Consider the following 14115-nt stretch of genomic DNA (forward strand, 5'->3'; position numbering starts at 1 on the left):
TTTAATTTTAATGAACTCTAACTTTCTTAAGTTTTTCTTTCGTGGATTGTGCTTTTGATATGATACTTAAAAAGTCATTGCTGAACACAAGGTCATATATGTTTTTCTCTTATGTTATCTTCTCAGAGTTTTCTAGTTTGGCGTTTTACGTTTAGACCACTTTGAGTTAATTTTTGTGAAAGGGGTAAGGTCTGTGTCCTGAATCATTTTTTGCACATGGATGTCTGGTTGTTCCAGCACCATTTGTTGAAAAGTCTACCCTTTCTTCATTGAATTGCATTTGCTCATTTGTCAAAGATCAACTGACTATATGTATGTGGCTCTGTTTCTGACCAATGCATTCTTAATTTAACCTGAAGGTTTTAATCCACCGTATCTTGTATAAATAACCGTATACCTTAGAATACTTGAATTGCATTTTTTCAGCATCCTTACTGAGGGAAAGTGTTACAAGTATGTGTTCTGGTAGTTGACATGGAGTGTACTTGGAGTTTAAATCATTAATTAAATCATAGTTCAAAGGTGGCTTTAAGAAGAGGTTGGGGGCTTCCCTAGTGGCGCAGTGGTTGAGAGGCCGCCTGCCGATGCAGGGGACACGAGTTCGTGCCCCGGTCCGGGAGGATCCCACATGCCGCAGAGCGGCTAGGCCCGTGAGCCATGGCCACTGAGCCTGCGCGTCAGGAGCCTGTGCTCCGCAACGGGAGAGGCCACAACAGTGAGAGGCCCGCGTACGGAAAAAAAGAAAAAAAAAAGAAGAGGTTGGAGTATTTAACATTGCCAAATTTCTTTTCAGTTTTTAGCCTGGTAAAAGTTTATTTGTTGAGTGTCTGAAAGGAGGGTTTGATTATGTGGATATGTCTTTTAAATGAATATTGGGGTACCTTAAATTCCTTATAAGTATGGGATAAGCATTATATTTTATTTATATTGCTATGTTTTTGAGTAGGTAGACTTTTATGTAACATTGTGATTTTAATTCAGTGGTTGATTAGTATGCCTATATGTATTTATAAATTCCCTGATCTGACCAAACATTAAATCCTTATTAGAAATAATGAAATTGGAGGAGGAGAAACTGAAGGAACACAAGGGTATGAGACTGAGGGAACTCTGATGGATTCCCAGGTAGCTGCTTCAAATCAGATTCTATATTAACAGCAGGTTGTGATCACTGTTCCCGGGGGGCGGGAGTAGCAGAGGGCTGTTTGCTGGTACCCGTGATAGATGTGTGCCTTTGCTTCTCGTCCTCAGGGCTGAGCTCCTTCTACTCAGAGCTGATGAAGGGCCTGGGTGCCGGGGGCCGCCTCTGGGAGCTCCTCGAGAGAGAACCGGAGCTTCCTTTCAATGGTGGGTCTGAAATGGGTTTGCTCCTCTTTACTGGGATTAAACAAATGTGGTTTCGGACTGTGACACCAGCTTCCTGCTCGCCTTGGGATGGACGAACTTGAACGGGATGCTGTCCCTTGCACGCGGCAGGGACAGGGCCATCAATGGGGTGGGCGGTGAGGCAGGACAGCTGCTGGGCGCTGTTACGGGGCCCCAGGGCGTCCCTGGAGGCGTGGGGACTGACCACAAAGTGGGCAGCCACTGTTTACCTCCCTGCAGGCGATTTGCTGCCACAGACAGCAGGGTGGAAGTGAGTGCAGCTCAGGGGTGCAGATAGGAAGGGCCCGGCCAGTGCCCAGACTTGTCTTCCTTGGTGCTTTTGACGTTTGTGTGGGCAGGGGGAGGGAGGACAGGAAGAGGGATCACACGTATAAAAGCCTCTGAGATGCCTGGCTTCGGGGGTGGGGTGGAGGGTGCTGGTGCTAATTGGCTGGAGCTGTCTCCTTAGTCAGCTGCTTCCCGGGAAGCCGGCACTCGGGGCAGCTGTGCGGCCTGGGCCAGCCAGCCAAGGGCTCGGGGGACGGGGCTGTGAGCGGCAACCGCTGCCAGCTGCTCGCTGATCCCTAGGTACTGGCGGTTGGCCCCAGGTCAGTAGTGAACGCCCGGTATTCTCCACTATGACAGGCTGGGAGAGATTGAGCCCCTGCTCCCAAGTCAGGAGCAAGGTTACACAGGACAGAGCAGACCTCTGACCCCCTCTAGCTCTGGGGCTGTTGTGCAGCGCTTGCCTGTTCATCACCATCCTCTCAAAACATTGATTTAGAGAAGGTGAGGTAAACCCTAGACAAGGGAACCGCAGAGGCAGCATACAGGGGGAAGGCCACTGGGCTCGCCTGCATGGCTCCCGGGCTGGAAGCTCCATCCACGGCTCGGTTGGCACGGCCAGGCTGGCTCCTCTTCACTTTGGCGTCCCGTCAGTGAGGCTGGGATGGGGACTTCTACCTCTCAGGGCTGTGAGACTCCAGCCAAGTGGCGGGCGTATGGTTGTACTGCCCGTGCAGAGCGGGTTCAGGGAAGCGCTGGTCGGAAGCCTCCCGACTTGCCCGGGAAGAGCCCAGACTCCAGGACTCGCCATGCTGGGCCGCGTCTGCAGTCAGACAGGCGGGCACTGGGCTCCGGTGTGAGCCTGAGCTTTGCCCTGAGTGATTGGAGCTCCATCTTCCCTTGCAGAGGGGGCCATTTTAAACGAGAAGAGCTTCCAGGGTGCTTTGGAGTTCAAGAACGTGCATTTTGCCTATCCAGCTCGCCCAGAGGTTCCCATATTCCAGGATTTCAGCCTTTCTATCCCAGCAGGATCCATCACAGCGCTGGTTGGCCCAAGTGGTTCTGGCAAATCAACAGTGATTTCTCTCCTGCTGAGGTTGTACGACCCCAGCGCTGGTGAGTGGCTGAGCACGTTGTAGGACGGGAGGCCTCTCCTGAGCCCCCAGAGGGTCAGATTACACAGGGGCCGTGCAGTGTGCGAGTTCTGAACGTAGAGGGTTTGTTCCCAGCAAGGAAATCCCAGACAGAGGATTCACTTTTCGGGCTATGGCAGCTAGTACAGAGGGCCCGTCGGGCACATTGTATATCTTGTGTTCGCCACTCAGGTCCAGAGTGACTTCCTGAACCCCACCTCCTCGTCTCCCGTGTGGTGCTTCCTCCACTGGGAGAGGGGCTCCAAGAAGGTGCCTCGGGGCTGCTCAGCACCACCGGCCACGGCAGCACCATGAGTAAGTGCCGCTCTGTGCCGGCCCTGGGCTTGTGCAGGAGCCCGGGCTCTCCCTGCAGCCCTCCGGTCCTCCTGCCTGGGGCTGGTGTGCAGACAGGGCACGTGGCCATCACTGATTTGCTTCTGGGCCGCTGCTCCGTTGAAGCTTTCTTGTGGTAGTAGAGATTTTCTTATGGATTTTTCTCATTCAGGTTTTTTTTTTTAATTTTAACTGGATTATAGCAGCTTTCAGAGCAGAGAACACATTATTTTACTTTTTTATATCTTTTTAAAATATACAGTTGACATACAACATATTAGTTTTAGGTGTTGTAGAGCATAATGATTCCATACATGTATATACTGTGAAACGGTCACCTCAGCGTGTCGAGTTAACATCCATCACCACACACAGTTACAGAGTTGATATCCTTCTTTGTATCAGAGCTCGGAGAAGATAGTCTGTTTTTGGATTAAGAAAACAATGATGGGGACTTCCCTGGTGGTCCAATGGCTAAGACTCTGCGCTCCCAGTGCAGGGGGCCCAGGTTCGATCCCTGGTCAGGGAACTAGATCCCACGTGCATGCCGCAACTGAGACCCAACGCAACCGAAATAAAATTAAATAAACAAATATTTTTTTTAAAAAAAAAAGAATGGTATTTCTCAGCAAGAAAACAATTGTCGGTATAAAATAAAACCATGAATTTAAAGAGTATGTCTTATGGCCTTTTTGGTTACAACAGTGTGAGAGCTGGTTATGTGCCAGGTAATTATCTGACTCACAGATCCTGACCCACAGAACCACCAAGTGCATTAAAATGGTATTACTACACTGTTTGCCTCTGGAATCACTGCATTGGTTTACCCTCTACTTGCTGTAAAATTCTGAGTTTAGAAAAATCCTAGTGAGGGGGATGCAACTCAAGTCAAAATACTAAGTCTCTAGTTTCTTCATCACAGTGAATAAATTAAGGAGAAAAGCAACTACACTTACATTCCTGCCTTGTATAGCCTATAGAACACTTACACTTTTTAAGTCAAGACCTCAGGTTTTTGTAGGTTTATGAAAGTTTACAGCTGGCTTGTATAATGCCACACACCTAACTGAGAAGGAATGGGATTTCTTGTGTTGGTCGCTGTCATTGTAATCGGGAAGCATGATTGCGTTCCCTCAAGGTGTAGAGGTAATTCTGTCAGCTGAGGTCACAGAGTTACGTCTGACTGTTGAAGCACTCTGCCACTGTGTCAAACGGAGTGTTAGTTGCAGACGGCAGACTCTCCAGCTGTGCTTACTCGGGAAGGCGAGCTGGGTGGATGAGCTAGGTGGGCTTAGTCATCTAACCACTGCAGGGAGGTAGTAGGCGTGGACAATCCAGAAAAGTCCCTTTTAGCTCTGAAATTCCCTAAAATACGTTGGTTTAGATTCTGTTTGGAGATTTTGAGTATGTAATCTTTAAAAAACTGAGTCTGGAGTTTTTACACCAGAGCCTTTCTGTGTTTACATAAGTCACGGGCCCCATGACACCCAGTGACTCTTTTCCTTCTTCTCTGCAAGGAACGATCAGTCTTGATGGCCGTGACATCCGTCAGCTAAATCCAGTCTGGCTGAGATCCAAGATTGGGACAGTGAGTCAGGTAGGAGGAGAGGGCTCCATTTTTATTACATTTTCTTTTAAAATTGCTTTTGTCATTTGCTTTTTTCTTGGTCTTGAGCCTTTCAAAAGAAAAGGAATGGAAGTTTTCTAGATGTATTAAACCAATCTCCAGGGCAGGTTGTTTAGGTTTGTAAATAGTGCTGTTTCCTGAAAACCTTAAACATTTTAACCTCTCGAAGCATTGACTTTATCAGAAGCTGGGGACTGGCATTACTTTGTAATGCAGATAGTCTAGAAGATTGGGGAGAAAAAGATAAAACTTTTTAGCTTCTTCTGGCTCTTCCTCAATTCTCATTTTCATTTCTAGCCAGTCTACTGTTTTGCATAATGGGTTTCAGAGACAAGCAAGCAAAGGCTATGGCCAGAGCCAGGGTCTCCTTGCAAAGAGGCTGCAGATTTCAAGAACCTTGATGTAATGCAGCCTCTTTGATGAGGCTGTTTTCACAGGACCACTCAGTGCAGGGGAATTTTGACACAGCTATTGGTATTTTTATCACCAAGCTTCGTGCACAGCAGGCAAACCCAAGCACCCCCACTCCTGAGCCTCTTCCTCTAATGAGCCTTCCCTCAGCACCACTCCACTGGGTGGGGGGCAGTGACGGGGGGCTTGGCTCGGTGGGGCAAGGGTAACGGCAGTGCCACAGCCTTATTAGGGAGGGAGAAAGAAGCTGGGAGTTCATTTGCTTTTTAGGACTATTCCACAGAATAGCTGTCCAAATGCCACGTTCCTGTCTGCTCTGTGTGTATTTCAAAAAATGATAGATAGAGAGAGAGGCATGGACATATATACACTGCCAAACGTAAGGTAGCTAGCTAGTGGGAAGCAGCCGCATAGCACAAGGAGATCAGCTCGGTGCTTTGTGACCAACTGGAGCGGTGGGATAGGGAGGGTGGGAGGGAGGGAGACACAAGAGGGAAGAGATATGGGAACATATGTATATGTATAACTGATTCACTTTGTTATAAAGCAGAAACTAATAAAATTTAAAAAAGTTTTTAAAAAAAGTGATAGATAGAAATGGATTCTCCCATTGCCCTTGGAAGGCAGGCAGATGGAGAATGCAGACGGGCTCGGGGTCCTCCTTGGGGAGGGGGACTTGGGTTTACAGAGTGCCTGCTGTGTGCTGGATGCTTGCAGGTGGCTACTGTGGGACCCCGTGTCCTGCAGTGGGGGACCTACAGGTGATAAAGGCAGTCCTGCTCGTACTAATGCATGAATTTTTTAATCGCCCACGGGGTATATTTATGGAGAATGAACCAGAAAAATAGTATATATTCTCTGGGAACCGTTTAGTGTCTTAGCTGTAAGTATTGTACTAAGCTCCACTGTATTTACTAGACTGTTGCAATTTGCAATAAATACGTTTTATTTCCAATGTGTAGGAACCAATTTTGTTTTCTTGCTCAATTGCGGAGAACATTGCCTATGGTGCTGACGACCCTTCCTCGGTGACGGCCGAGCAGGTAGAGAAAGTGGCTGGTGTAGCCAATGCAGCTGCTTTCATCCGACATTTCCCTCAAGGGTTCAACACTGTGGTCGGAGAAAAGGGCGTTCTCCTCTCAGGTACCTTTTTGTTACCCCTTTGCAGCAAACACTCTCTAAACACTTCCTGTCGCAGTGCTATTTTCTAATTAGGCTCTTGTCCTTAGAGTTTGTGAAATTAACCTTTTTCGTTTTCTCACATCTCTTTTGTATGTGGACAACTCCCCAGTTCCTTTCACTTTCTACCCCAGAGTTGTTTCCAGATTCACACTGGTGTCCCACTGGGTAGTACTCAGCCACAGCAGCTTTCTCTCATCCCAGAAAAGATACGTTTTGCAACTCGATATCCTTGAAAATTGTAGAAAATAAGACAGATACCACGGATAGCAGGATGATTTGTCCAGGGAGGCAGAGACTGAATCAGGGCAGACGTGCAGCTGAAGGAGCTCCTTATTCCCCACTTCGTAGGTTACGTGTAGACCCGGGACTTACAAACTTTTCTGTAAAGGACCAGAGAGTAGATGATTTAGGTTTGTGCATCACATGTGGTCTCTGTCACAGTCTTATTATTATTTTTTAACGACTCCTTTAAAACATAAAAAGCATTCTCAGCGTGAGGCTGTGCACAGACAGGCCCTGGTCCAGACCTGGACCAGGTGGAGTCTGCTCTGCCCCGTCCTGGACGAATGGCGGCTCGCAGGGCTGTGGCACCATCTGGCCCGTGGTATCGGCTCACCCCGCAGGTCAGATCGCCTTTGGGGGCGGTGTTTCCAGGAGGAAAAGAGAAAACAGTTCTATTGCTTTTGAGTGCAGAAGTGGGACCAATGAATAGAAGAGTAAATCTTTGGTGAAACACAGATTTTTTTTAATTACAAATATTCAACTGTACTTCCTTTCACGACGAGCTCCGTCACTGGATGTGTGCGAGCAGGGTGTGGAGGCCTCCATGTCAGAGTGAAGGCTGCCAGGCTGGACTGAGGCAGGGGTCCTTTCCAGTGCTAAACTGTTTGCTTGAACTTAGACTGCAGACAGTTTAACACAAAAACATTTTAAGTTTGTTGTGTATGATTTGTTTAAACGATAGGCAGTAGCTGAAAAAATGTTTTTTGATAGATTGGGGAAGTTCCGGGGTTTTGATAGATTGGGGAAGTTCCGGGGGTTTTGATAGATTGGAGAAGTTCCGGGAGTAGAACCTCTACTGTGTCGCTGGAACAGACGTGTCCTTGGGCAGGACGCCAGTGTAAGCTGCTGGTGGTGAAATTACCGAGGTGGAGGGGTAGGGTTGGGAGCTACCTGTGCTCTGTCCCATGAGCACAGCACCTGCTCCCTTGGAACAGGTGCTGTGTGTCCTTCCCTTTGACCAGGATGCTCAAGCTCCATCTCCAATGAAATAACCAAAGGTTTCAGTCTACCCTGGAGGAAGGGTGGGTGTCTAGCAGTAGGCCCCCCGTGTGCTCATTGGCACTGAGGTTTTCAGAGCTGTCCAGAGCCCTTGGTGGCCGCTCTGCTGACCCACACCGAGCACTCAGACCCCCACTAACCAGAGAATTGGGAAAGGAAGGGTTTTTCCTCCTTCCCTCATCGTGAGGGTGGGGTTGCCTGGTTGAGGACAGCTTTTAGCAGCACCGCTCATTTCAGTTTAAATGATTAACTTGTCTTAGATGAAATAATAAGTAGGTTCAGCCAGTAACATCAACCAAAAAGGAATGTTTTTGTCACCAAAAGTGGAATTGAGTTTCCTAACGTGAACTAAGTTGGGAGGAGTGAGTTGAGTCCTGCTCTGAGACTTCACCAGTTATAACTTAGGAGAGCGTCCCTGGGGGGAAGGAGAGGGTGGGGTGCAACCGGGATGAGGAGGGGAAGTATCATCTCTGTCCCTTCCCCCTTCCCTCACACCGCCCCCTTGCGTTTAGTAGAATTTGAGTTTTACAAAGGGGGCTGGCTAGCATGGCATAGTCTATCTGTTGCCCCCAGTTTTCATACACGCACAAAGTACCGCATGTGTCGGTTGTTCCCTGGGGCAGGAAAAAGAAAACAGCGTGAGAGTGGAACTATGGAGTAGTGTTCTGGGCGGAGGGTGGCGTTACCAGTCCCAGCTCCTTTCGCTCCTGTCCATCTCACGTACTGCTCTGAAACCCCTAACTTTCTCGAGTTTCCCGTTTGTTTCCTGCTACAAGAGGCGCTCTCTTTGGGGGCGCGGCGCGTGTGTGGTTAAAAGCACACCCCACTGTTCAGACCTCGGCTCTGCCACTGACTAGCTGTGAGGCCTCTCACAGGAGATTTGTGCCTCAGCTTTTCACCTGTAAAAGAGAATCACTATAGGATCTACTTCAAAGGCTTGTTTTTGAGGTGAAATAATACATGTAATGCATTCAGGAAATGCCTGGGACGTAGGAATTCCTCAGTGTTAGCCGTGATAATCATTGTTGTTATTATTAATCTTGAGATAGATGAGGAAACATTGTAATATTTAAAACGTAGGTTTCTGTTCTCGCATCTATCTCAACTATGACTGGGAGAAACTACCTTCAAATAGCCACATGGCTCATCAGAAAAGCCTATTACCAAGAATTTTTGTTAAGGCCTTCAATTTAAAAATGTATATATTGTCATTGTCAGGTGGGCAGAAACAGCGAATTGCAATTGCCCGTGCTCTGCTTAAGGTAAGCCCGAAGCCTCTCGGCGGGGGTTGGCATTGTTCTTAATCAGGGACCTTGTGATTTGTAACATGCAACTTTTCTTCTTCCTTTTTCTTGGGAAGGGGCCAGTGGGTATATGGTTGACAGTTCTGGTGAAAGATGAGTTGGGAATTCCACTGAGTACCTGTGGTCCAAATTTAGCCAGTGTTTCCTGAGTATTAGGAGCCAGAGGGAGAACAGTTTAACACACGGATCTTCCATCAAGAAGCACACAGAATATTTTAAGACAAGAACGTCTCTATGCATGTAACTGAGTCACTTTGCTGTGCAGCAGAGATTGGCACAGCGTGGTACATCAACTGCACTTCAGTACAAAAAAATAATAAAATTAAAGAAGCATGCAGTCTAACTGGTGGAGTAGTGATTATATCAAAATACCAAAATAATACAAGTATGCTTACTTGTATAATCTGTAATCACCTGCTAAACTGAATAGTAGACTTGAAATACTTAATACAAGGCTCCTAAGAGGAGAGGGAAAAGCTGAAAGTCATAGACATTGTATTTTTTAGGAAATGATGGCCTTCTCCTTTGTTATATAACTATTCTCAGATTTATAGGTGATTTTTTAAAAAAAAACAGCTTTATTGAAGCATGATTTACATAAAATTGACCAGTTTTAAATGTACTTTTCAGTGACTTTTAGTAAATTTACTGAGTTGTGCACCCATCACACAAACCAATTTTAGAACATTTCTATCACCCTGATACCCTTTTGGAACCTTCTGCCTTCCCAGCCCCAGCCTGCCACTAATCTACTTTCTGTTTGTCTAGATTTGCCTTTCTGGACATTTCAGATAAATGGAATCAGACAAGATACAGTCTTCTGCTTCTAGCCTCTTTCAGTAGTATAGTTTTTGAGGTTCCTCCATGTTGTAGCCTATATCAGTACTTTATTCCTTTCCATTCCTTTGTATGGACAGACCACAATTTGTTTATCACCCAAATGTTAATGAACTTTTGGATTGTTTCTGGTTTAGGGCTGTTGTGAATAGCACTGCTCCGAATGAATAGTGTACAAGCTTTTGTGTGGGCGTGTTTTCATTTCTTACTGATAGATTCCTAGACAAAGCTAGAATTTATGTGTCTCTCAGTTCTGTGTGTACTACTCCTAGCTAAACTACAAGCAAGACCTTGAGAGTCTACACTCCATCTGACTCACTTAAGAGCCCCACTTCATACAGTTAGTTGATTCAGCAGCAGGTTAAAACTGCACTATGAAGAATATCCGGTTCATTGATCACTGTGGTCATGGTTTAAAATCATCTCTAAATCTTCCATTTATGTGCTTATCTCAGACACTTATGAGCTCGTTTTTCTTCTTTTGTAGCAGCTTAATTGTGATAGAATTCACACGCTCTACAGTTCACCCATGGAAAGCATACAGTTCAGTGTTAGCGTATTCAGAGTTGTGCATCCATCACCATAATCAATTTTAGAACATTTTCGTCACCTCCAAAATAGCATCCGCACACCACCCTGCCTATTTCCCCATTGACCCCAGTCCCAGGTAACGACTCTGCCCCTGCAGAGGTGCCTGTTGTGGACATTTCCTCTAAGTGGAATCACACACGAGGTGGACTTCTGTGTCTGGTTCCTCTCGCTCAGCAGAATGTTTTCAAGGATCATCCATGTCGTGTCATGTATCAGCACTTTATTTCGTTTTATTACTGAGAGTTTGTGTTTTTCTAATAAAACTATGTTTTCTTTTCCTTTTAATGTTTTTCCTTGTTCAGAATCCCAGAATTCTTCTCCTAGATGAAGCAACCAGGTGAGGCTATCTTAATGTGTAATTGGATTAAACCAAATTCTTCCTCTATCACAAACTTATTCTGTACTTCAAGTGATACAGCTGAGAATGCGTTACACTTTAAAGTCACGGGGTCTGAATTAATCATGACAGTTGGGAGGCAGTGAGCAGGCCGAGTCATGAGTTGAGGGTTCTAGTTCCAATTGAGATATTTGTGATGAATCCCTGACCACCAATCAGCAACTGTGCAAAATGCTTTTAACTTACATGGCAGTAGTTCTATGGAGATCAAGGGTCCAAAGCTTCTTTTTTTTATAGTAACTTTATGATATAAAATATAGATAGTTGACCCAAGAAGTTGCAGTTTTGATCATAGTGAAAATTGGCTGCTGATGAGGGGCCAGTGTACGTGTACCGGGAGATAGACGCGTGCACAGTGTGCGTGGCCCTGACGTCTTGGCTTCCCTGTGGGCTCTCCTGTGTAGCGCGCTGGATGCGGAAAACGAGTACCTCGTTCAACAAGCTCTGGATCGGCTGATGGAAGGAAGGACGGTGTTCATCATCGCCCATCGCCTGTCCACCATCAAGAACGCCAATATGGTAGCTGTCCTTGACCACGGGAAGGTCACCGAGTGTGGGAGACACGAAGAGCTGCTCCTGAAACCAGACGGGATGTACAGGAAGTTAATGAAGAAACAGAGTTTCATTGCAGCATAAAGAAGCGATTACTGGTAAACTTCATAGGAGACACTTTAAAGCAGAGCAGCACTGCAGGAAAAAAAATTTTTTTAAACCCAGGCTGTAAGAAATCTGTAAATCATACTTCAGGTTATTTGAAATCTGCCTATTTTTTCCAAAGATTGTAAAATATTGTTTTGAGATCGACCTGTTCTCAAGACCTTTTTATTCAGAGTTTTAATAATTGTAACTTTCTAAATGTCTAGCTCACTGAAGTTATTTTCAGGTTTTGTACTTTTATCTTGGAATATTTTGATTAATATAGCCTGGCACCTCACTTTCTTTTATCTGCTGTTATAAATTGAAGCTATTGTCAAATGATGACTTTTAAAAGGGAATTATAAATAAAGAGCCTAATTGTTTTAGGCCACTTTACCAATCACTGTGTAATCTCTTGGTAGTACTCTACCTACTTTGGGTATCATTTTACCAGGTAGCATAATAGAAGGTGAAAATCTAACTCTTTATTTTATCCTGATAATCTCATAAAGCAAACCTGACATATATATATGTGTGTATCTATATATATATATATGTATCTATCTATATATGTGTGTATATATATATATATATATATATATATATATATATACACACACACACACACACACAGAAATAGTTAAGGTCACATGGGAGGAGGGATCATGTATGTTCCCCACCTCCTCTGTCTTCAGAGGTGTGAAAGTTCAGGGACATGTGTTCCTCTGGGCTGAGACTGTGTTTGGATGTGTGCATTTTCAACATTTTTGGCACATGAGAACCTGATGAGTTGTGAAAAGGGAAGAGGCCCCATCCTTTGAATATGAGAACTTCTGATTTCATTATTTACATATTTGTTTCTGTGAATTTGGGAAGCCAGGTATTATCAAGAAGGATGTAAAAATGAATTTTACACTGATGTTGTCTGAGGCATGTATCTTGAAAATTATCTTTTAAGAGTTTATAATTCCTAGCCAAATTTTACAGCCTTTTATCGGTTACTTTGTTTTGAAATTTCATTCAATGAAGCTAAATTCCAAAATTATTAATGTAACTGTAATGTTCAACCTTAAAACATTTGAAGGAAGCTTATATGTTCTTGTTATTCTGCAGAAGATCAAGAAACCTTAAGAGCTTGTCACTCTTCTGAGAAGAGGACATAACTAACCATCTTTCTTTTATTTGTGGTTATAGTTTTATTCACCTAAATTTCTGAAAATTCCTCAAGCAATGCTGACGCCATTGGATTTGTCGTATTTCATATCAGCACCATTAATTTGCTGTTGCCTCAAGAAAAAGTACTTTTCTACATTGATAATGCCAGAACCTAAGAAGTAACAATGTTGATGTGATTAAAATGGAAGTTTCCTCGTGTCCTAAATATTGATTAGTTTCCTGATTATACTGGAAGAAACCACTATTTCATGATAAGCATGGAGTATTACATTTCATTCTACGTAAGGGAATTTATTAATGAATAAAATGAATTCAGTGAATGAATGAACTCTGTTCTTTGAATTAGTAAACAGTACATCTGTGACAGTCATTTTAACAAGCTTTACTTGTTTTCTTCATGGTTTACTACTACGGTACAGTTCTCAGAAAGCAAACAAATACAATCACAAGGTTGGATCTGAAGAAAATCTCTTTGTGCCATAGAAATATTTACAAAATTGAATTTGATCATTATATTTTATTTTCTTATACAAGGTGTTTAATTGTGTCTTGGGTAACATTTTATATCATGGATTAAAATTCAAGCACATTACATTTATTGTGCACTTTATTTCTATTATTATTACAGATGCAGCTTAATTGTCACTTGCCACTCACTGATAGGGTTTTGATATGAGTCTGCAAGCAATTGATTTATTATGCAGTCAGACCCCTCTGCTAAGGATAATCTGTATCTGCAGCCACTCCCCAGCGCTAGCATTGCCACCTCAGCTCCACCTCAGATCACCAGGCATTAGATTCTCATAAGGAGCGCGCCACCTAGATCCCTTGTATGCACAGTTCACAGTAGGGTTCGCACTCCTGTGAGAATCTAATGCTGCCGCTGATCTGACAGGAGGTGGAGCTCAGGTGGTGATGCCAGCGATGGGGAGCGGCTGTGAATACAGATGAAGCTTCGCTCGCTCACCTCCTGCTGTGTGGCCTGGTTCCTAACAGGCCACGGACTGGTAGCGGTCCGTGGCCCGGGGCTGGGGACCCCTGGTCTAGAAGATAAGCAAAAAGAAGTTTAAATCACGTGAAAGCCTCCACGTGAAGATAAAATGTCACATCAGTGAGCTTAGTGTTTTGTTGTCTGCTCTCCCAGGCTCCTCTCTCTGCAAGGTCTCTGACCTTGAACCTGACTGGTTCCCAGGAAATAATCACAAATTAAACCATTATAGGCCGTACCCTGTATGTGTACTTTTATAAAGTAGGTCTCCACTTAGGGAAATCCATTTTATTCCATAAAAGTGCCAAAGCTGTTAGAAAATAAATGAAAGCAAATGTAAATGTTGTAAAACATTAAGTATATTAATGAAAGAAGTATATGGAAACTGCATTGTAAATGTTCGTTTGAGGGTGTTTGTTTTTCTACGTTTTTACATCTGCGGCATCATGGAGCTTAGCTGGTAATCTCCATTCAACTCATTCAATAAACATTTATGGAGCATCTTCTATTTTGTTAGGTCCTGTGCTAGGTGCTGGCTGCACCTCCTTCATGAGGCTGGCACAGGGGTC

General features: G+C 44.5%; 1 protein-coding gene across 2 annotated transcripts in view; it reads left to right on the plus strand.

Moving 5' to 3' along the window:
- ABCB10 (ATP binding cassette subfamily B member 10) overlaps positions 1 to 14115 on the plus strand; it is a 34720-nt gene extending 20605 nt beyond the window's left edge. Inside the window, exons 7-14 of one of the 2 annotated variants that reach the window (XM_082611511.1) lie at positions 1252 to 1347; positions 2557 to 2766; positions 4634 to 4713; positions 6117 to 6297; positions 8836 to 8879; positions 10652 to 10686; positions 11151 to 11396; positions 12577 to 14115. In XM_082611511.1, coding sequence (XP_082467637.1) covers positions 1252 to 1347; positions 2557 to 2766; positions 4634 to 4713; positions 6117 to 6297; positions 8836 to 8879; positions 10652 to 10686; positions 11151 to 11382 — 878 coding nt within the window. In that variant the 3' untranslated portion in view covers positions 11383 to 11396; positions 12577 to 14115. Of the gene's footprint in view, positions 1 to 1251; positions 1348 to 2556; positions 2767 to 4633; positions 4714 to 6116; positions 6298 to 8835; positions 8880 to 10651; positions 10687 to 11150 lie in introns of both variants that reach the window. The other variant, XM_082611510.1, reaches the window with a different exon arrangement.

This window comes from Mesoplodon mirus, assembly GCF_964341445.2.
Source record: "Mesoplodon mirus genome assembly, chromosome: 2".
Classification (NCBI taxonomy): Eukaryota; Metazoa; Chordata; class Mammalia; order Artiodactyla; family Ziphiidae; genus Mesoplodon; species Mesoplodon mirus.